This window comes from Pygocentrus nattereri, chromosome 20, assembly GCF_015220715.1.
Source record: "Pygocentrus nattereri isolate fPygNat1 chromosome 20, fPygNat1.pri, whole genome shotgun sequence".
Lineage (NCBI taxonomy): Eukaryota > Metazoa > Chordata > Actinopteri > Characiformes > Serrasalmidae > Pygocentrus > Pygocentrus nattereri.
In genome coordinates, this window is record NC_051230.1 from 31,489,381 (window position 1) to 31,512,635 (window position 23,255).

General features: G+C 42.7%; 1 protein-coding gene across 2 annotated transcripts in view; it reads right to left on the reverse strand.

Annotated features, from left to right (window-relative positions):
* Positions 1-23,255, reverse strand: part of sgsm1a (small G protein signaling modulator 1a) — a 78,146-nt gene that overhangs the window by 6,495 nt on the left and 48,396 nt on the right. The window contains exons 8-21 of one of the 2 annotated variants that reach the window (XM_037531673.1): positions 19,732-19,869; positions 17,767-17,891; positions 15,194-15,261; positions 12,294-12,457; positions 11,300-11,429; positions 8,858-8,978; positions 8,110-8,174; positions 7,781-7,926; positions 4,731-4,859; positions 3,564-3,746; positions 2,936-3,007; positions 1,322-2,536; positions 848-972; positions 165-247 (exon numbers count right to left, since the gene is read on the reverse strand). In XM_037531673.1, coding sequence (XP_037387570.1) covers positions 165-247; positions 848-972; positions 1,322-2,536; positions 2,936-3,007; positions 3,564-3,746; positions 4,731-4,859; positions 7,781-7,926; positions 8,110-8,174; positions 8,858-8,978; positions 11,300-11,429; positions 12,294-12,457; positions 15,194-15,261; positions 17,767-17,891; positions 19,732-19,869 — 2,764 coding nt within the window. Of the gene's footprint in view, positions 1-164; positions 248-847; positions 973-1,321; positions 2,600-2,935; positions 3,008-3,563; positions 3,747-4,730; positions 4,860-7,780; positions 7,927-8,109; positions 8,175-8,857; positions 8,979-11,299; positions 11,430-12,293; positions 12,458-15,193; positions 15,262-17,766; positions 17,892-19,731; positions 19,870-23,255 lie in introns of both variants that reach the window. The other variant, XM_037531672.1, reaches the window with a different exon arrangement.

Below are 23,255 nucleotides of genomic sequence, written 5' to 3' on the forward strand. Positions count from 1 at the left end.
AAGATACATGAATATGACACAAAGCAGTTTCCTGAAGCATTAGGAGTCACAGTTATCATAAACAATAACATAAGCATGATGTGATTTTACTTGGTTGTGGCTCACTGAAACAAGACTAGAGTTATACATCTGAGGCAAAGTTATTCCAAAGTGGATTCACTCACCGTCATCCAGGATGACCAGCAGAGGGGCCAGCAGGTCACACATACCCTGCACATATCCGATCTCCAGATGCTGCCAGATGTAACTGCGTACAAAGACCACAGATTGAGTGCATGAATCAGAATCAGCTCAGACTGTGACATTTCATAAGTGATTTTGTGTAGAACATGTGAAATGCTCTACTACTACAACTGTTGGAGTATCAGAATGACTCAGATTTAATTGAGCAAGTTTGATTAAACAAGAGACTAGCAGGCTAAGAATGACACTATAACCTGGAGTTTAATCAGAGAGCAGGTGTTCACTGAAATGACTATCGTAATGTGTAATGTAGCATAACCACTTTCACATTGCTGTGTGAAAACCCAGCTGTTCAATAAGCACCTAAATGAACTCCAACGGTGCACAAAACAAGAACATTAAAACTACTATGCATATGTTTGCTTATGTATCAGCGTCAACTCCTACTTCTAGTCTTAGCGTGATGGTATCTTTAGACTTGCCCTAGTGTAAGGATAAAGCTTCCAAACAGACAACAAAACATTTCAGTCGCTTAAGAGCGTCTACTAAATCCCAAGAACACCAGCGCATTTTAAAGAGGTGGGCATGTGAGACGAACAAGTACAGAAATAGCAGTCTATAAGTAAAAAAAGGATGCAACTGAATGATGGCATTCAACACCCACCTGCACATGATGTTGCGGAGCTTCTCCAGGTTAGCTGGGGTAAAGTACCAGTAGTTCCTGTCACACCTTTGCACGTCCTTCTCAATACGGTGGAGGTTAAGAGTGTACATGTCCAACAGCTCCTGCTGCAAATGCAAAGCAACCCAAACATACAGTATGGTGTCAAAGGTTTGGACACATCTAACTGAAACTTAAGACATTCAAAGGCCCAACACTTGTAAAATTCTCAACATTATTTTCTCAGCTCCTCTATTACACACTGTTTACAGCCATACTTGAATCATGTCTGCTCTTAGACTAAACTGCAATGACAATTATGATTCATCACTGAAAATCCTTTTTACTCCAGTCTTAGGTCCAATGTAAGTCGAGAAAACTGTCCATAACCTGTTTAGATTTATTTTGTCTTCCTACCATGACTAATTTCTAGCAAGTAATTTGACCAATAAAACAAAGTCTGCATTGTATGCGTACCGAGTAAGTGGTCCCTATGGAGGAGACTGGTGATGTGGTTCCAGTTTTGTCTCCTGTTACAGCAAGTGAATCAAACTGTGGGTAGAGACTCTCCATCTGAGGCTCATCTGACAGGACAGATTCAGTGCCTTCAGGGCTGCCTTGAGAGCCTCCTCCATCTGGTCGGAGGTCCAGCACAGGAATAGTGGCAGCTTTGCCTTGGGTGCGAGGCTGTCTGTCCCAGGCTACAGAAACCCTGGCTGAAGGGATCTCCTCCATCTCGATGGCTGAGGGTGACTCATCTGATGGCGTTTCACTCATTTTACGTGTGCTAAATGCTTCAAACACAACTGGCACCACAGTCTCCTCCACCACCGGGGGACTCTGCATCACTGCTTTCTTGCGGCTGGCCTCCTCCTTTGGCACCTCTCTGGCACTGGGCACTTCTTTCCCTACTTGCCGAGCTTCTTCCATTTTTGGTCTTGCACCCATTTGATGCAGTCTAGCCATTTCTGCTTCTGATGCTAGCATTTTCTTTGATGTGACATCCTTTTGGGACCCAGGAGTTGGTTCTGGAGGCATCATGACAGTCTCTGAGTCTTCTGTTACCTCATCTTTCTCCACCGAAGATGTCAGCATGTTGTCCCCCAAGGCATCTGAAGCCTTGACAACTCTGGACCTCTCACTCTCTTCTGTAGTACTCTGTGATTTTGATGCTCTTTCTACTTCTGTTCCTGCAGTACTGCCTCTTGACTGTTCATCTAGACATCCAGCGTCATCCATTTGAGAGGCTTCACCATTGTCTAGTTTTTCAACTCCTGCAGATCCTAACACCTTCCCCTCCTTGTCCTTTAAGGAACCATCAGTTTTCTCTGTATTCATCTCATCTGAATCTTGCTGCAATGCTTCATCCACTTCAGACCCGTTCACTCCTTTAGTTTGGCTCCCCTGGCTTCCATTATTAATGGTACATAATGCTACAGTTTGGCTTGCAGTTGGGGCTGGCTGCGTTTGGCCGGAAGCTTTGGCATTCAACTCCTGCACCCCGCTGTCTTCTGTGCTGAGCGAATCTGAGTGTCCTGAGGCCACTGAGAAGTTTCTGGAAGAGGGGTGTCCTGAGTCAGGTGAAGCACTGCCATTGTGTGGTGCCCCATTAGAGACTTTATGGACACATTTGGCTTCCTCACTTTTGGGCTCAGTCTCGATCTGGTCAACATCCTCGACAGACTCGAACACCTGGAAGAAGAGGCCAAAGGGAAGCCGACTACTCCAGGGGAAGGGGCTCAGGGAAGTGAAAAACTAGCAGGGACAGTGTGGGGGGTAGGGAAGCCTGTTTAGAGGTAGAGCTATTACTGTAGCACACATTCACTACATGCAACATTTAACTTTGGAATCTTACTTAAATTTACAAAATGTACTTTTTAAAAATGTTAATGTGCTAAAACAACGTTGTGTAAGATTTACCTTAGACAAGTAACACTACACAGTAACCGTGTGGAGTGTGGGTGTTATGAGCGCTGTCTGTCATTCGCCTGTGTGTAGAATGTGTATTGTGGGTTTATCTGTATTAAGTGAGTTGTTTTATTGTGTTTTACAGTCCCCATGTGTTGGACAGACGTACTGTGCGTGACTTACCTGTGTGCTGCTACTGGAGTCACTCTGTAGGCGAGCATCTCTCTGTCTGTCTGAACTACAGCTCTGAGAAGACTGAAGACAAAGGAATGACAAGTCCGTTATGAATAGCACAGCATTACCAGAAATGAAAGAGAAAATCTACAGCAGAGAGCGTAAGTCAATGTTTAGCCACGAGGTGTCGGCACAATCTGCTGGAATTTCTTTTTGCTTTTCAAATCTAAAACATGATGCTGTGGTTTGAGGATGTCCTAAAATGTACATCATAACAAAGATTTTTGGTAAAGGCATGATATCTGCCTGCAGTACTGAGCTTAGCCAGTGCAGCCACATTTCTAAAAGAATCTGAGACATAATAAATTTGGTATTATTGTAGGATATCACATCACCCCACATGCTTAAAACTTAAGTTATGTTTAAGTGATGAAATGGTCACCGGGGACGTGGTAACTTGGTTAACACTCACCGTGTCGCAGGCGTAGAACCCAACAATAAATGATCACAGCTTCATCCATATGGCAATTATGAAGCATTGTGCTCAGTACAGTTTGGCGATATGTTTGAAAACTGATTATAATGGTTCATTGTACCTTGATCGCTAGTGGCCAAGCAATTAGACATATTTGGGTACCTCGTTGCTGATGGTTGAGTCGCGGTGGAGCATCCTCTGACTGCTGCTGTCTATGCTGGCCCCAGATGAGCACTTGGCCAGGGCGACGGCATGCTGCTCTTTCTCTCTCTGCCGGACGATGGCCTCACAGCCTAACCACTCGCTCATCGTCTGCTCATAGCATGCCCGCACCTGCTCGTCCACCTGCAGGAGGTCAAAGCCTCTGGGTTCAGGGTTTTAAGTGGACTTGGTGATCAAATGGTTAAATGACCTCATAGGTCATATTCAACGCTGGACACTATTTCACTAAAAACTCTGTATCTGCTTTATTCATACCTAGTCCTCTCACTGGCCACTTTTCCAAGTTCACTTACTTTAAGTTTACTATAACTTACTTTAAGTTTACTATAGACACTAGGCCAATATGAGAATGAAATATTTTGCACTGTGTCATTGATACATATCTTCTACAAGATATGAGCTGCAATACCATTTGGTCAGATTCTGAATAACACCCTGAATGCTTTGTTGCTCCTAAGCGAGCTTTATGGTCAACAGCTCTGATGGAAAAACTAAACAAACTAGCTATAAACAGAACAGAATGAAATTCAGCAAGCAAAATGAATGTGAAATGCTTTACAGACTGACTGGAACAAAACCACATTCAGGTTCATCTCGCGATTGCTGAAAAAGCTGAGCTGAACCTGATATTGAGACTCTATCTTTAACGTAAAAGAGTACTACTTTTTGAGGCGGAGGGATTTGCCAAAATTAAAGCACATCGGATACAATGCTCATGGCCTCTTCCTTTGCTTTTTTTCTTTACGTCATATGTACAGACAATTCCAGTTATTTCAGTTTATCAGCCCTCCCTCCATCCAATTTATCACTGGTCAGTTTCTGAGCGCAGCACTGCTACTGACCAGACATTATTATGTAAGCTATAGTCTCTAACTGTAAACCAGCAAGGTGTACGAGCTATGGTGTTCTATTAAAGTGGCCAATGCTTGTTTGTGTTAGCTGGACTATGACCATCCTAAGTGACTTATCCTTCTCAAGAGCTCCAGCAAATTAAGGTCTTCACACACACATCTGAATATTACAGCTAATATGACTAACTGCAGCTGGACTGCGGCTTCAGTAAAGTTTGCTGAGTTAAGGGAAAGAACCTGAGAACCAGACACTGACCTCCTTTCTCTCGTTCTCAGACATCCCAAACTGGTAGTGGCCCAGCAGGAAGGGCCAGACTTCCTTACGCAGAGAAGGATCTACACCTCCAAAGTACACCAGCCTCAGCAGCTCCTTCTCATCATAAGCCTGCAGTGGAGCACAGCATAAGTTGAAAGAGAGACGTATAAGGTGGCTGGTAGCTGGTGGTAGGAGAGGTGAGTCATTAGCCGGAAGGTTGCGAGTTCAAATCCCACGACTGACTACGTAAACTAGGTGGTGCCCTTGGGCTAGGCACTTAATCCCCACTGCCCAAGGCGTGCTGCTTTCCTGGTGATGCTGTATAATGTATAATACAGCACATAACAACTAGACTGCTGATGAAATCGCAGTGCAAGTGAAGCCACTTTGCCGTAACAGTGGCCCTCTCTACACTGTAAAATGAATACTTGTCTATGGACAAAATTTAAGCATATTCCTGACAAACTGGAGATGTAACATAATCTTTAAATCTAAACTTACAAGAATGTGCAGGACTGTACGTGACACATGCTTGCACTCACAAACTGAATGGATATGAAGTACAATGGGAACATGCTAAATTAAGCCTGTGCACAAGAACTTAGTTTGATTTAAAGCTCTCTGCAGGCAGGTAAGAAAGTTAACAGGCTAAGAAGCTCCATCGATAACACTGAGGGGAAGGCTTTAAGTACATATTTGTTGAAGAACTGACTGAAAAACTGCAAAACAAAGCCAAGAATGTGTTACTTGTATGTCTGATATACAGAGCTGCCATAAATAGTGTGGAGAAGTGATGCATCTTAGTTAGCTTGCTGCTAATGTTATATACTGGTTGTCACAGAGATGTTAGCATTGTTGTAACGATCGTAATCGACTAAAACAAATTGCGCATTAGCATAAGCAAGGTCTCAAACTTGCGGGAGGTCTCGGCGAATCACTCACACACTCCAGCTCAAAAGAACTGTAGCGTCACCTCTAATCAGAACCTTCATTAGCAAAGTCGCAAACCATTAGCATTAGCATTCATGAGGTCTTAAAGTTGCGGGTGGCCTCGGTTCCTCACTCATATGTCGAAGCTGAAAAGAACTGTAAGCATGAATTAGGAACTGTGTTAGTAAAATATGAGCGTTAGCCTGAACACCAGCAAGGTCCAACACTTGTGGGTGGTCTCGGCTTATCCCCCACACGCTCCACCTGAAAAGAGCCGTGACTCCCGACTAGTTTGCAGAATTAGGAATTAGAGAAGCCGCAAAACATTAGCATTGGCGTTAGTAGGGTCTCAAACTTGCGGGTGGTCTCGGCTCATCACTCATACGCTCCACGCTCAGCGTGACTCAGAAAGCCTCAAGGAACCCTGACAATAAACGAATAAGGAGCTTTTTGTGGAGCAGAATAAAGGGATGAGTGACGGCGCAAGGTTGGAAAGATCCGCTTTGTTTGGCATTATTTTCAACACTTTAGAAACGATGTCTGCTGTCATGAGGCGGCACTTTCAGGCCCGTCGGCTCTGCATTAGTCATCTACGCATATTGCGAGTGTGACTAATCGTGCTGATGTGTTTAGAGGATAATGAATATGCATGAGAGGCACAAGAGCAGATCCCAGGGCTCCGGAGTGGTGGATCAATGTCGACGCTGATAAACAGATCAGTTTGAGTGACGGACGTCAGATACTGTGAAAGTGTGGACGCATGACAAGTTGCACGTATTTTTATGACTTTTTTACGTGAAAGTTTGTACACGACTCAATATATAAACACCGCAACACGCTTAGAGGACAATGCCAAGCGCTAATTCCATTGGCTAGCATCGAGGGGTGGTGAGAGAGGGCGGGCCAATTATTTTGTCTACCTTATAAAAGAGTTTGATCTGTAGTCTAAAGAATATTCACTCCCCAATCCATTCGGTCCATATATGGAAACTCAACTGTGAAAACATCCCATTTTGAATTCACTGTTTTTGTGATGTCACAAAAACCATTTACATATACCCAGCTATTCAGCTTACAGAAGTTCAGTCCCACCCATTCACACTGAAGTTATAAGGAGTGTTTGAGTTCTTTTTGAATGAGACACAATACAGGATGACTAATCAGAACAGAGCTCATTTACATACATCGCACTTAAAGGTACAGTAACAAAAACAGCCTGTTCATTCTGAGGAGTAGAGGTTGGAAAATGGTCCAGTTACAATGAACTATGGCTGTTTTCGTACATAAAACCTTAAAAATAATGCTGACCTCGAAATACAACAATACTCATTGCAACAATAATGTAGGAAAGGGCCATTCAATGACATTTTGACCTAAAGGCTTCTGATTAAATGCTTTACATTTGTTTCTAAAAGCTGTTGCACACTAAACGTGACTTGAATAAGAAAACGCAGACATATTTTTGTTATCCACTTATCTTATTTTGCCCACTTATATAGCTATAATAAAATGCAATGTCATGCAATTGCACATTTCCACCACAAAGGTCACTAAATCCCCAAATCTTACATAGTGTAGCTTTAACGTCTCCTCTATAAGGGACTTAGAAACTTCAACAGGGCATTTTCAGCTCATTTTTCCACGTAATTTCTATTTACTTGCTGAGATTAACATGCTGAAATACATAAATCAAACATCCATCCATCCATCCATCCATCCATCCATTTTCCAAGCTCCTTCTCCGTCAGGGTCGCGGGGGGGTGCTGGAGCCTATCCCAGCGGTCCTCGGGCGGAAGGTAGGATACACCCTGGACAGGTCGCCAGTCCATCGCAGGGCAGACAGACAGACAGTCACTCACACCCAGGGGCAACGTAGCATGTCCAATTGGCCTGACTGCATGTCTTTGGAAGGAAACTGGAGAACCCGGAGGAAAATCACCCAAAAAATGTAAAAAATAAATCTTTACACCGGGGCGCCCAAACTTTTGCACACAACTGTAGTTTTGATTGAGGTTTTGTGCTTTAGAAATCTGTCATTTTTACTTGTATTGCAGTGACGAATACAGGTTTCCGCTGCTAATTCTTGCTTTTGCGATGGTTAATAACGCTGGTGTACATACGCGGCAGTCCTGCAGGAATCTGTTCCACACTTCTGCGGTGAGACCTCCGTACGCATCACTCGGCACATCAGGCTCCACGATGGTGTGGTTGACCAGAGCGGACAGGTGGATACGCACGGTGGACAGGTGACGGCAGTACGCCAGCCCTAAACAACACATACACAGACATAGGCAGGTATTAATACCATCGGTTAAACCTCATAGTCTTATTAATACCATCGTGCACACTATTAACCCTTTACCAACAGAAGCAGCTTTAGAGCTTAACTGATTGTAATTCAGTAAAACAGTTTAGTTTACAGAGTCTGATCAGTAGGAGCCTCACGCACATCCATAGAAGGCTCTGGAGATGATCTGATACTTCATGTTGTCACAGAGGAGCTTCAGAGGGGCTCTGTAAAAGACAACAGCAAGTTCGCTTATTTAGGGTCCAGGTTTGCTCCAGAATATTGAGTTGAGACCATAATCATCATCATCATCTGAGGTGAAGGAGGTAAAAAACTCTCAAATACACAGATCATGCATTGTCCATTTTCATTGTAGTTCTACAGTTACAGACTGTAGTCCATCTGTTTCTCTGATACTTTGTTACCCTGTTCTTCAGTGGTCAGGACCCCCATGGACCCCCAAAGAGCAGGTACTATTTGGATCATTCTCATCACTGCAGCAACACTGACGTGGTGGTGTGTTAGTGTGTGTTGTGCTGGTCTGAGTGGATCAGATGCGGCAGTGCTGCTGGAGTTTTTAAACACCTCAGTGTCGCTGCTGGACTGAGAACAGTCCACCAACCAAAAATATCCAGCCGACAGCGTCCTGTGACCACTGATGAAGGACTAGAGGACGACCAACACGAACTGTGCAGCAGCAGATGAGCTGTCGTCTCTGACTTTACATCTACAAGGTGGACCGACAAGGTAGGAGTGTCTAATAGAGTGGACAATGAGTGGACACAGTGTTCAAAAACTCCAGCAGCACTGCAGTGTCTGATCCAGTGTCTAACAATGAATAGTTGTGTCCAAATGGTCGACCGGCACTCTATATGTTGTTGTCTATGGGAGAGTAACAAAGTGAGCTGACCTCTCGTGGCTGCAGCCATTAGGGGGCGCTCCGTCGGAGAAGCTGCCCTGAGAGCAGGAGGAGCAGGAGGACTTCCTGGGCTGCCACATGTTCGCCCCCTGCTCCAACAACTCTGGAGCGGCTGAAACAGACCCAACAACACACAGTCGATGGATTATGCACTTCAGCGCTGAGGACCACAGCACCAAAGCAGAAAGCTGGACGACCAGACTCAATCAAACCCGAATTATTCAGCCCGAAAATCGAAGATACGATCAATGACAATGATTGTTCTGATTCAGATGATCTTCAGTGGATTAAATGATAAGGGCCAACAAACTTCTGCACAAAAGTGAGGAACTAATAACATTTGGTTTGCTAATGGCACAGGGTATCTTTACCCTACTGTGGGTCAGGTTGAACTGGACCAGAGGTCCCCACAATGTGGGAAAAGTCTGATGGGCAAACTTAATCATCACGTGATATTGTCTTAAAAAAAACTTGAATCTGTTTATTTTATTGTATTTTGAATGTTTGGTCTTCAAGGCCTGTTATGTTGTATTTACCAGATAATTCAGGACATGATCATGACGTGTTGTTTTTTTAAACCCATGTCTCTAATGTCAGCACTTTGCACTATTACACTATTGGTTAAACTGGAATTCCACCAATTTTATTAAAAATCAGCATAATTAAGTAGTTAAGATATAAACAGAGTCAGTCAGAGCGGTTTGGTGTGAAACGCCCAGCTCTAGAGAAACTAACAGAGTCAAAACTGTTTACAGTGGTGGTGATAGGAACCAGACATCCACCTCTAAAAAACAACCGGGGGGATCCACCCCCCCCATCAGAAAGCTGTCGATGATCTGTATCATTTAAAGCTGCACCATGTAAGACTTGGGGATATGGAGACCTCTCTGGGGTAAATGTGTAATTGCACACAAACATGGGTTGGGTGTTTGGACCCCTTACCGACAGAATTCAAGGAGAACTCTTCATCAGTCTAGTACTGAGTTTGCATTTGAGACCTAGTTTTAGCCTCACAGAAGTTTGTTCACTTATCCACCAGTAACCAGGCTCAAGTGAGGGCCAGTGAAATTGAAGAAAGGAAAAGAGGCCACTCATCCCAGCAGAACTGAGCATTAGCAAAGAAAAGAGTGAATTCAGGCAAACGTTACAGTTGGGCGAGGAGGGCGACCCTGCTGGCGACCCTGCTACTGACGCGTTGGGCGACGAGGGCTCATTTGGGAAGCTGGAGCAGCGTTTCGGCACCACTACAGTCTGCAGCCTGGAGCTCTGCGGTCTCCCAATGGCTGGGAACAGGGAGAATGAGCGGGACAGCAGGGTACCTGCCAGTGGACTGGAGGACTGGGTCACAGCCACTGGAATTAACACATCAGTAATGAGGGGCAGAATTGCCATAAAAATGAAAAGGACTGATGTGATGTTTATGTCTGATGTAAATACATAGAAATATGAAAAACGAATAAAATAACGAGAATAGATTCATTATGGCTAGAATGCCTGAAAATCCAAACGCAGAGCTAAAACTTTATCATTATTCTGAAGCCTGAATTTTTTATTTTCATACTTTTAGGTCATGTTTATAGATATTAGTGTAATACAGTGTCAGAAACCACATCAAGTCTATTAGAGATTATCGAACAACACACCCTTTGAAGCAGGTATGTCGTTAGCGCCATGCTAACTTGACGGCTACAAGGTTCCATTTATTTATAGCTGCCTTAGTCTCGTAGCTCTAGTGTTAAAACTAAAGACACCAAACATGACCTGGCTGGTCTAAAATCTGATTTAGGGATTCAGGTTTTTCTTGATATCACTTTAAACAGGTGACATGTGTTTATTAACTACCATACAGTAACGCCTTGAAATGGAAACCAACAAAGCATTAAGGTAATAATCATTCAAGCACCTCAGTAAAGTAACAGTAAAGAACTCCCGTCTAGCGGTCTGAAATTTCTCCTGCAGGGGGCGCTATTATTTAAAAAGAAGAAACAACCAGAAACAGCAGGATCCAGCCAGCGCACATGTTTACAATAAACACTCGCAAAGCACGAGATTTATTACCAAAAGAAAATGAGTTACTCAGTGTTATTTATCTGATTTCCATTGAAGATAAATCAGTTCATAAACCAGTTGAACAGCATGTAAGTTAAGCCCATATTTGAGCTTCACTGTTGATCTGCTGCAGCTCAAACTGTTTGAACGCGACTACACTGACTACACACGGGGAATAAAGGAAATAAACAGCGTTTTTATCGCCGTTTCTCATTTGATTTATCATTCCGATGATTTGTTAAATGTTTCGGGCACTTTATTGAGGCAACTGTTTGATTTCTTTATCTAAAATTTTGCTCTTTTTCTCTTTCTGATGACAATTTCGGTGCATTCCTCTTGTTCGTTCATACTCAATTACACTCATTCATTGATCTCCAAGCGTACCGAACTCAGACTGGCTGTTGGGGAAGACGATGCGGAAGACGTAATCGGTGGCCTCGTCCTCCTCCTTGTCTGAGACGGAGTCCATGGATCCCTGAGGCCCTCTCTTCTTCAGCTTAGGAAACACTTTTCCCTGTTAGAAAAAACAACTCATCACATCAGCTCAGCGAAAGCAGCGCAGGACTGAGGTCTGGTAGCGGGAGCCGAAATGTGTTCTGGAACGTAATTTAGAGCTCTAACGACCCGAAGATGTTTAATGGCCCAATTACTCGGACCCCTAAAGGCATTTTCACACGCAACGGTATTCATTAGCAGAGTGCAATTTGCTAATCTTTAAATGCAAATGCGAGGGCAGAGAAGTGATTTTAATTATGTACAGAATGTAAAGGACCCGGCTTCAATCCCATTCTGGTAGCTCAAAGGCAAATCTCAGCTTTCTGTGAAGAGAAAAAGACAAAAGCGGTTTGGACCCTTTTAACCACTCAAATGTTACTAATGCTCCATTTAAGGTGGAATGAAACACTTGAATAAGAAGCTGGCATGTAGGAAGCCTCTTAGAGAAAACACGAGATCTCAAGCAGCCGCCAAGTGCCAATTCTGAGAGGGCAAAACGAGTGACTTGCTCTGTAGGGATGTTAATTGCTACCAATTTGCACCTCTGTTCGGTTGTAGAGACGCAGAAATGAAAATATGTATTTTATTGTGAAATTACACCCATATGTAGCAAATCACTACACTTAGTGTAAACAGTACCTTCAATTATTACAGGATATTTGTAGGTCACTGTATTATTTAAGGCAGAGGCGATGCACGGTTAAAAAACATAACTAATCTGATAGTGTACTTTCCTGAATGACTTTTCCATAACATCCCCCAGTCCAATGATAAGTGGCTGTGTGAGTGAAGGTGCAAAAAAATCAGCCAACTTTCGTGTTTCAAACACAAAACTAGAACAAAATTAGCTAGAAAATAGCTACTAGCACTGCGACAGACTGACCTTCCCTCTTTGGGACCACAGCGGAGGGTCCAGCTGGCCGTGAGGCAGCAGGCCGTTCTCCAAGCACGAGAGGAACTGCAGGAGGTGCCCGCCCCGCGGGAAACGCAGCGGAGGCCTCTGGATACCATCCTGACTGACCAGCACCACCGTCCCGCCGCTGTCCACTGCAAGCAAACACAATAAGCACCAATCGAGGCATACGCATCATCTGTTTTGGTTCAGAGAGTCGAATCAGATGAGTATTTAATCTCTGAGGACCACTGGGCTGAAATGCGGTTGATCTCAACTTGATTCTTCCGTACTGTCCTCAGCCTAAAGATCTCCAGCAGGTTCAACTAGCATTCACTATTAATTTAACGCACATGTGTCAGGATCCAGTCCTCGCGGGCCAAAACACTGCAGACTTCAGCAAACCGTCTCATTAAACACACCCGATTCAGCTCATCAGCTAATCAGCAAGACCTTCATGAACTGAATTCAGAGTTAGATGAGGGTAGACACTGATCTCCGTAGGTCCTGACTTAAAAGGCCCATATCATGGATAACCAGATACGCCTCAAGAGTTTGATGTAATATATGTGCAGCATTTAAGTTTAACGTACCGGTCCCATACGGCCTACATGCATGGCCTACATCAGTTTTTGCTGCACAAATATTATAAAATGGGCTTCAGGGGGAAATGAAGTACCTTAATACCTTCTGTCAGGGTTGTGATATCATAACCATAAGCACATTTACATATCCACACAAATGGCCTACATCAGTATCATGAAGTGCGTTTCAAGGAGAAACAAAAATATAATCGCTTGAGTTGGTCATGGTTGGGCTCCAGTGGGCTTCAAGGGTGGAATAAAAGTTAAATATCGCAAGTTTGCCATGGTTATGATGTCACAACCATGAACAGATTTTCATATCGCCATAAGTGGCCTACACAAATGTCTTTACGTGGGTTTCAAAAATGTACTATCTTGAGTTGGTCATGGTTGTGATGTCACAACCATGAACATATTTGTATATTTGGCACATATGGCAGTTTTTATTACACAGATAACATTTAAAAATACAATAATAAAAAATACAGTATAGACTGCAACCGTGACTCTTAAAATTACTTCTTAGTTTTGCATCTTGTTTCCAAAAAAATCACTATTGTGGTCTAATTTGAGCTAAATGTCAGGTGTATTCAGAGGGTCTTGTGTTTAATGTTTTTATAAAATGCCTAAAACAGACATTTTACACATAACAAAAGTCCAAAACAGCAAAAAAATAAGCAAATGCATCAGCTAAAACTGACTAACATTAGGCAAATCGAACCCAAACCCTCTTCTTCTTTGCAGCGCTGTTAACAAAACTAATTCTGTCCAAATATTTTTCATCTCCTAATCCAAGGAAATTGGCTTTATACGCTCTAAATGCACTGCAATAGCTCTCTGAGTGCAGTAGCTGCCTGCTCTGTTTGGCCGCGTGGAATAAGAAAAGTGATAATTGAGGTTTCAAAGCTGTGAATCTGAGAGCGACTCGAGGGGTTTCATTAAGCCGACAGAGCTTAATTCATAAATCTCCTGCTCCTCCGGGTTATATGTGAATCCTTTCGAAATGCTTTCCAGCTAAAGAGGTTTATTTGGGTTTTGTTTTTTCTACAGACTTCACACTAAGTGTATTTGGTATTACTATTACAGGGGCACTCCAGCCAAAAGGAGAAATGGATACACTGCTACGCCTGCTGTAGATATGCCTACTCGCCTTATGCAGCGGTGCTGCAGTCGTGTCTAGAGGTTTACGGTCCAGTCCCATTTCTTATTTTCACCCCTACCCCTTATTTTCGAGTGTCATCTTGCCCTATAGAACTGAGTTACAAGAGGTAGTGGTTAAACCTCCCTATGAAATGCAGCAACCCTCAAATAAAAAGAGCATCACTTCATTAACAGCTACTAGCGCTGCTCTGTAGGCGACCCAGCCCGTCTGAAGTGACAGCGGAGGAGGGGAAAGTTCAGCTCCTCACTGCTGGGTCTTAATTACATTTATTTAGGGCATCATATGATTTCAAAGAGGGGGGATACGATAATTGTTTATTATCGCCCCCCTGGAATTCTTCAGGGGTATGAAGCTGAGTTCAGCTATTCGTTAGCATCTTGTTCAAATTTTCCCGTTCCACCTTTAATAGTGCAGGAGTTACACTCTGGTGCTTCAGGCATGAGAACTGCTGGACTATTTAAGATTAAGTGACCCTTTTTAATCCCACAACGAGGAAATTTCACCTCCGCATGTAACCCATTAGCGAATGCACACACACTGGGGGGCAGTGAGCACACTTACCCGAGCAGTGGCCAGCCCTATCCACAACGCTCGGGGAGCAGTTGGGGGTTAGGTGTCTTGCTCAATGCACTTCAGACACACTGTCAGCTGAAGGGATCGAACCAGCGACTTTACGGTCACTTGGCTGGTTCCCTAACCTATCAAGATATCAGCATACAGCTAGCATTTTTTTATGGTTGTTATGAAGAAAAGCACCGTAATTTGTTGAAATGATATTAACTAAGATGATAGTTGTTGCAATTTGTTATAAAGAGATACTCGCTCGCACAGCCATCTTGCCGTTTTCTTTTGTTCGCATAAGCCTCAGTTTGGAGTGTGACTCTGAAAAACCTCCATTTGTAGCCCTAACACTTCACCCTGCCCCTCCATCTCAACAAAAATCAAGACACCCTACCCCTAGATGTGAACGCACAAAATGAAGGGGTAGGGCTAAGTAGTAGGGGCGAGGAGCAAAATGGGACTGGGCTTACAACTGCTTTGAGGGCAGACCTTGGCCAGAAGACAGAAAGCAATAAAAAGGGATCAGTTTGACTGAACTGGTCATCTCCTGAGTTGGTATAATATGGTTATTTGCTGTAACTTACCCTGCTGATGACAGTGCAAATACACAATCTCTTCCAGGCGAATGGTCATAGCATAGTCCCAATAGACACTGCAACAAAACAGATGACACTATCAATAACGCCAGATGAGATTACGTTACAAGAACATCAGACAAGAGACCAGATCATGGTATCAATAACATTAGCCAGGACTAGATCATTTTCTCATATGATTCATATCAATTTCTCGTCACTACAGCTGTGTCCCAATTCTGGGGCTGCGTCCTTTGGAGGCTGCATTTGAAGGCCAACTGCGTTACAGCGATACGGCTAGGCTGTCCCATTTCGAAGGGTCCTTCATATGCGGCCGAGAAGCGTGTCCTTCCTTTCCATGGAAACGAGGGATCCAACGGATCAAATACTGAGTTTCATTGCTTCCCGGCAAGGATTCAAGAACATGGCAGCGTCAACAGAGTGGCTGAGGAGACACTTTAAATGTAAGTTTTGGGTTTTAACTGAGTCGAATAGCAAATGATACAAATCGCAGACAGAGAGAAGCAATAAAAAAAATCTAAAATCAAAGTTCTTGGCTCCATCTTCAGTCTTAAGTCTTAAGTCCAATCTTAACTTAAGAACTTGACAGTTGCGGCATTTCATGATGCAAAGGTAAGAGTGGAAACAGCGGCGCTGTGACACAAACAGGATATCTGCCGTAGAGCAGACCGTCTCATTTCAGTTCAGCCTTCACGGCTCTACACAGCCTTTGAAGGACACGCCTTCATAGACCACCTTCTTCAAAGGATGCAGCCCCTGAACCTATACATGAACACCTGAACAATCTTTGGCTGAAGAATCCCTGTTTGGCTCCATCCTGACTTCAACTTGTCGGCTTATCTAAAATCTCACCAGCTGCTTCAAGTTTGCAGATTAAAAAGAGAGATGCAAGCATGCAAACTTTCAGAAATAAGCTGTTAATACAGTTTGACAGAGAAACAAAGAACAAGTGAGAACGTCTTTAGCAGAATGGGCTGTTACACAGTGCCTTTGTCTGTTAGTCACAATAGCTAAAAGAAAATCAAAACTTTGTTGCTGTTATTACTCATTTCTTCTCCCTCTGTGCCATTCCCAGTGTTACATAAAAAGGCATCTTGGACTTGATGTGAAGGTTTCAGTGCATTAAATCCATAAGATCTCACTAGTAAACAACTATAATTAAGCAGCAACATTTTCTCTCCGGTATCAAACACAGCAACTTGCTTGTTTACATAAACGAACAAGGACTGGAGTTTCGGACTGCAGACCTGAGCAAAGAAATTCCTTTCATACAAAATGAAAACTACATCTATAAATCTTCCCAGCCCAACTACCTTTCACCCTTGATTGCATAAATCATGAATTGAATGATCTATCCAGGCTGTTGCACTTATTTTGATATGCAAAGTGATTCATGTAAACAAGCTAAAGTTTATAGTTTTTTTTATTTTGTTTTTCACAGTCAAACACAGAATCTACTTCCCAATTTAAGGCCACTATCTGCAGATCTTAGATTACATGCTGGAACATAAACAGACAGACACTCTGTGATATAAGTGGTGTTTTGTTTTTGTTAGGATTTTGTACAAGTTTTAAGGGATGTATAGTTTTCTTAGATAGTCCAGTAAGAAGATCATTACAGTGATCAACTCTGTTTGTAAAAAATGCATGAACAAGTTTCTCTGTGTCCCTCGGAGCGTGAAAAGGCCAAACTTTAGCAACCTTTCTACACTACTTTAATCACTGTGTTTACATGCAGGATAAAACAGACCCTAAGATCACACCCAGGTTTCCTACTTCAGGTTTGGTATATGAAGCTAAAGAACCAAGTTTCTCATAAATAATTTTTCTCTGAGTTTCTGTAACAACGATCAATATTTCAGTTTTTCCATGATTTAATTTCAGAAGATTTTGTGACATCCACTGAGAAATATCTGACACACAGTTGGTTGGTCTGTCTGCAGAGTCTTGATCTTCAGAAGGAACAGAAATGTATAACTGGGTGTTGTGAGCATAGCTATGAAAATGTATATCATGCTTCCTAATGACATCACCTAGAGGTAGCATGTACAAAAAGAAAAGCAAAAACCCTAAGACTGAACCTTGAGGGACGCCACAATGTCAAATGTTTTTTGATGAATGATTTCCATGTGATACTTATATTTGATTTAAACCTTTCTAAAACGGTGCCCAAGAGGCCAACCCAGCATTCAAGATGCTGGATTAAAATCTTGTTGTCAAAAGTATCAAAAGCTGCACGAAGATCTAATAAAACCAGAATAGATCAATACTAGTCCTTTCCATAACAATATGAATTGTGTTCACTTGGTCAACAACAAAAACAGCATGGAGTTTCTTGTATACAGTGACAGGAACCATGGTAGCTCACAGAAAGCTCCAATTACACATGCTGATCCATTTTACTGACCAACGTGGACATGAATGCTCACCAAATGCTGTTGGGGCAGATTTTAAGGTAAAAACAAAAAAAAAACCAAGGTCAAAGTTTGAATTTGAATGCATCACTGACAGAATATTAGGTTAGATAGGGTTAAAGTGTATTTCCTTCCATTCTACCTCACCTCTTCTCGTAGTCCAAGTCTCCCATGGAGCCATTCATCAGCTGATTGGGCGTCCACTTCAAGGTCATGGCATCAGCTGTCTGGTGCAGAGAGAGGTACCCTGGGATGGCCTCCATGTCGTCCCTCTGAGAAAAAGACAGTAACCTGAATTCTGAGACACACTGAGGACTCATTTCTTTCTCGAAATGAGCATTCAGTACAAATGAGTTGAGAAATTATGCAACCAATAAACGTGGGCCACACAACACATTGTATAACCATTTCTTTCACATCCTTTCTAAGGTTAACACCGGATAAATGATGCAGCTGTTCTGCCATTCATTATTCATCATTTGTACTGCATGGAGATGCACTGAAAGATGCTCATTTACCATCGCGTTCACTCTTTCATTATTAATGGTTCTGTGGGGGAGAGAGGAATGGAGCTTGCCTGACAGATGTTTTGTGGTTAAACTAATTGAGTGTGATTGATTTTATGTGAAAAGTGTATAGATTCATGTATGTGAGCGTGGCTTGGAGTTTGAGGGAGATATTCTGTGCTTTAAGCAACGTGTTCTATATTTTTATATCATATATGCTGATGCTAATTTGTATAAAGGTGTTGGTGTAACTGTGTCAAAAAAAGTGAATATGAATGTATTAGTATACCTGTGTTTAAGTGACGGATATGTTGGTGTAATTGTGTCTAAGTGATAAATGTGTTGGTCTTACTGTGTTTCAATGATGGATGTGTTAGTCTAACTGTGTTTGAATGATGGATGTGTTAGTCTAACTGTGTTTGAATGATGGATGTGTTAGTCTAACTGTGTTTGGGTGATGGATGTTGTGTTGTAACTGTGTCTGAGTGACACTGTGCTGGTGTAGCTGTGTCTGAGTGACACTGCGCTGGTGTAGCTGTGTCTGAGTGACACTGTGCTGGTGTAGCTGTGTCTGAGTGACACTGTGCTGGTGTAGCTGTGTCTGAGTGACACTGCGCTGGTGTAGCTGTGTCTGAGTGACACTTTGCTGGTGTAGCTGTGTCTGAGTGACACTGTGCTGGTGTAGCTGTTTCTGAGTGACACTGCGCTGGTGTAGCTGTGTCTGAGTGACACTGTGCTGGTGTAGCTGTGTCTGAGTGACACTGCGCTGGTATAGCTGTGTCTGAGTGACACTGTGCTGGTGTAGCTGTGTCTGAGTGACACTGTGCTGGTCGGAATAACGGAGATTTTGGTGTAACTGTGTCTTATGGATGTATTGGTGCAACTGTGTCTGACTGACACAACGTTGGCATAACAGTGGCTGATGATGTTGGTGTAACTGTGTTTGACTGACACAGTGTAGGTGTGCCTGTGTCTGATTGATGAATGTGTTGGTATAACTGTGTCTGATTGGTCCATACGTTGGTGTACCTGTGTCTGACTGACAAAGTGTTGGTGTAGCTGTGTCTGTGAGATGAATGTTCTGGTGCTACCACGTCTGAATGCCGGATGTGCTGGTGTAGCTGTGTCTGAGTGACACTGCGCTGGTGTAGCTGTGTCTGAGTGACACTGTGCTGGTGTAGCTGTGTCTGAGTGACACTGCGCTGGTGTAGCTGTGTCTGAGTGACACTGCGCTGGTGTAGCTGTGTCTGAGTGACACTGCGCTGGTGTAGCTATGTCTGAGTGACAATGTGCTGGTATAGCTGTGTCTGAGTGACACTGCGCTGGTGTAGCTGTGTCTGAGTGACACTGCGCTGGTGTAGCTGTGTCTGAGTGACACTGTGCTGGTGTAGCTGTGTCTGAGTGACACTGCGCTGGTGTAGCTGTGTCTGAGTGACACTGCGCTGGTGTAGCTGTGTCTGAGTGACAAAGTGTTGGTGTAGCTGTGTCTGTGAGATGAATGTTCTGGTGCTAACACGTCTGAATGCCGGATGTGCTGGTTTAGCTGTGTCTGAGTGATGTGTGTGCTCGTGTGACCATGTTTAAATGATAAATGATTCTGTGTTACCGGCTGTACGAGCACGTTGTTCTTGCCAAAAAGCAGCGTGGCTCTGGAGTTCTGGTGCAGTGACTCCACATAGTCCCTGGCAGAGGGAGACGGAGTCGGACGCTCGTCCATACTGCTGCTGGAGTGTCTTTTCTGGATCTAAACATGCAAATTCACACGCGAGAACATGCACACACAAACAGATGTCAATTAGAAACACCAATATGGCAAAGGACTCACATTTACAGTTGTTCAGTAGGAGTGCAAGTCACCCAGTTTCCTTTATGAATATGCAATAATTAAGTACGAATGTAAATAAAACTCAGTTTTGACTGCATAATAAATGAATTGGTGGTTTCTGACCTGCACAATACTGTATGATAGGATGCTTGTTCCAATAGTTGGCTCATACAGCATCTTTGTATCACTTCAGTGAAAACAAAATTGTACACACACTGAGAGAGAAAGTATTCTCATATTTACACTATGACTTCGCTTTCGCTCTGCTTCATCCACCACTCTGGTCCAAAATGACTCAGCGTTAGAGATCTGTGTGTGTAATGGTGCATTAGAGAACAAACGGCATGTGGTCTCATATAATATCTCCCCATCTCTGGCGCCTAGCCCAATTGTGCTTGTGTGTCCGCCCCGTTGCCATGGCCACCAGGCTTTAAGAAGTGGTGTGCACTGTGAGGGAGGCTGTTATGGAGTGAGAGAAGAGCAGCAGGATGAGGGAAACTCTGACAATCAGCAGAAGCAGGAGAGGCACTCACGACAAAAGTACATGACAAAAAAATTTAATTACTGGAGTCACGAGCAGTAAAATGCCAGAAAAAAAATCTGTATTAACTTGTGTAAGTAACTACAGCAGCGAACTGTAAAAGACTGATGGCTAATGTTACTTACATTACACACAGTCTAAGACTGAGAGATACCAAGAAAGTCCACTAACTACCAAGTAACTAGTTAGAATGAAAGGCTGAATGGAAGGTTTATCAATATGGAAACTGACCACATAAGCAAAGTCACATTTGGTTTGTTAGCTAGCTCCTATTACTGTGGTTAACTTGGGGGTGGTTGGTAGCCTAGTGATAAGAACACTGAGCCAACAACCAGAAGGTTGTAGGTTCAAGTCCCAGGGGGCTATGTCTTGTTCTGCACTTGGCCAAGGCACTTAAACACTCCATTTGAAAAAGAAAGCATACTTAATATGCTGAAAATGTCTTAACAATTGCTTAAGTCAACTTCGCTCCAACATAAATTGTTCATAAAGCTATTTTTGCATCACTGAAAGGGAGGAAACCCACACCAGCAGGATCTAATGAATACATGTATGTTTGTAGTTAGACGTTTCATGCGCATGAAGTCAAATTATACATGAAATGTTGAACTGAACATCTTGACAGATCACTAACAGGCTACCTTCAATGCATAATATTCCATTTGTTTTTGCTGTAAAACTGAAGCACAAACAGTGAAGAATATGTCACGAGTTTATGTTACCAGCCTCAAAGGCTTTAAATGTCCACTTTAGTAGAGCTAGCCTAAGCAGTAAACCTTGTGCGGGAAGTGAACAACATCGCTACCTTGGCATTAAGTCAACACTGAAGTTCCCATTCTTATTCCCAAACTTTCCCAAAACGTTTGACTCTACGCAGTGATACTGATCATTGGCCGTAAATTCCCAAGTCAGTGACAATCCTAATGACACTCTGAAGACAGCTAAGTAGATGTTTAGTATGAACTACGGCAACTGAATTAAATGTTTGGACGTTTTCTGTGTAAGGAGTGTTTCTGGTGTAACAGCAGTGAGTAAATCAACTAGCCACGCCACTTCTGTCATTTATACCAAGGTTTCTTACCCATAGGAAGCGGTCATAAACATTACAGACAACCTGTGGTAAAATTACATCACCTGCTCATATAAAACCATCCATCCATCCATCCATCCATCCATCCATCCAATTTCTAAGCCTTCTATATCCTTCTAATCCTTTTATAATGGTACTTTAGCCAGGTTCATAAGACTGTTGGTAGTGTTTTGAGTCAGTGTGGGCCAAAAAGTCCAGGGCCATTTTTAAATCATAGGCAATCCCTCTTCTTCTGTGGCTCTTAGAGAGTGAACAAACCCTCAGAGTAGCATCGTTCTCTCGGCGCTGTCACACTCACTCTTGCCAGGCTGTGAAAAAACACTCCGGATCTCTAGTGGAGTAGCACATTTGTCTTTACTCTAATGCCCAGACTGTCTCTCAGATATCAGCAAAAATGAATAAATAAACAGCTTCACTGTGGCTGCAACATCACCCACGAATGGACTGCTAATTGAGCTATATTTACACTATGACTACAATACAATAACAAAAATCATATTTAAACTATCAGTGCTTTGAACGTGGCCACATATGAGACTGTAGTGTATTAGATATAGTGTGTAGTGTATTATGTATAGTGCATTGGTAGAAGTGTTGGTAATAGTCCATTGGATATAATGTGATATCTATAATGTGTTGAGTATAGTGTACAGAATAAAGGATATAGCAAGTTGGGGGTAGAGTGTTGGGTACAGTGCGTTGAGTATAGAGTGTTGGGTATATTATGCAGCGTTTTGGGTATGGCGTGATGTTTAATGCTTGGTAGAGTGAAGGGTACAGTGTGTTGTTTGTAGACTTTGGGGTACAGTGCACTGGGTATAGTATGTAGTGTATTAGGTATAGTGTGTTGGGTATAGTCTTGGTATAGTGTTGCACATAGTTTGTAGTGTATTAGGGTGTGTTGGGTGCAGAGTTTTTGGTTGGGTTTAGTATATAGTTTTGGCTATAGAGTGTTCACTATTGAGTATTTGGCATAGTATGAAGTGTTGTAGAGTGTTGGGTATAGCATGTTATTTATAAAGAGTATTGTAGTGTATTAGGTGTAATGCTTTGATGTATGTAGTGTATTAGGTATAGTGTGTTAGCTTTAGTTGGGCATAATACATGGTGGATTTGGTATTGTGTGCTGGGTGTAGTATAGTGTGTTGGGTATAATGTGTTTGTAGAAAATGTTGGGCATAGTATGTGGTATTTTAATTATAATGTGTTGGGTACAGTGTTAAATATATTGTGTTGGTATAAAGTGTTGGCCATAGTATGTATTGTATCAGGTATAATGCGCTGGGTGTAGAGAGTTGGGTATAATGTGTTGAATTTAGTGTGTTGAATGTGCACATGCAACTTGTAGGATCCTAAACGTCTGAAGATATCAAGGCGAAGAGCTCAGCCTTCGAGAAGCAGACTCGTGGCTGCAGGCAAACTCCAATGCAGGTCAGAGAGGAAACTGAATTGAATTGGATTATGTCACAGACTGACCTTATCAGCTGTTAGTAGGTGTCCATCAGTTTATTCACAATCAGACCCACTTAAAATGCCTGCCGCTGCATGCCTTCATAGTTTTAGCTCTATTTAGCTGTAATTGAAGTGGAAAGTTTGGCTTGTAAAGCTTGCGTTGTAAAGCTCAGATACAATTTGCTTCTCATGTTAACCAGATTGAAATTGTGTTTTGTGACA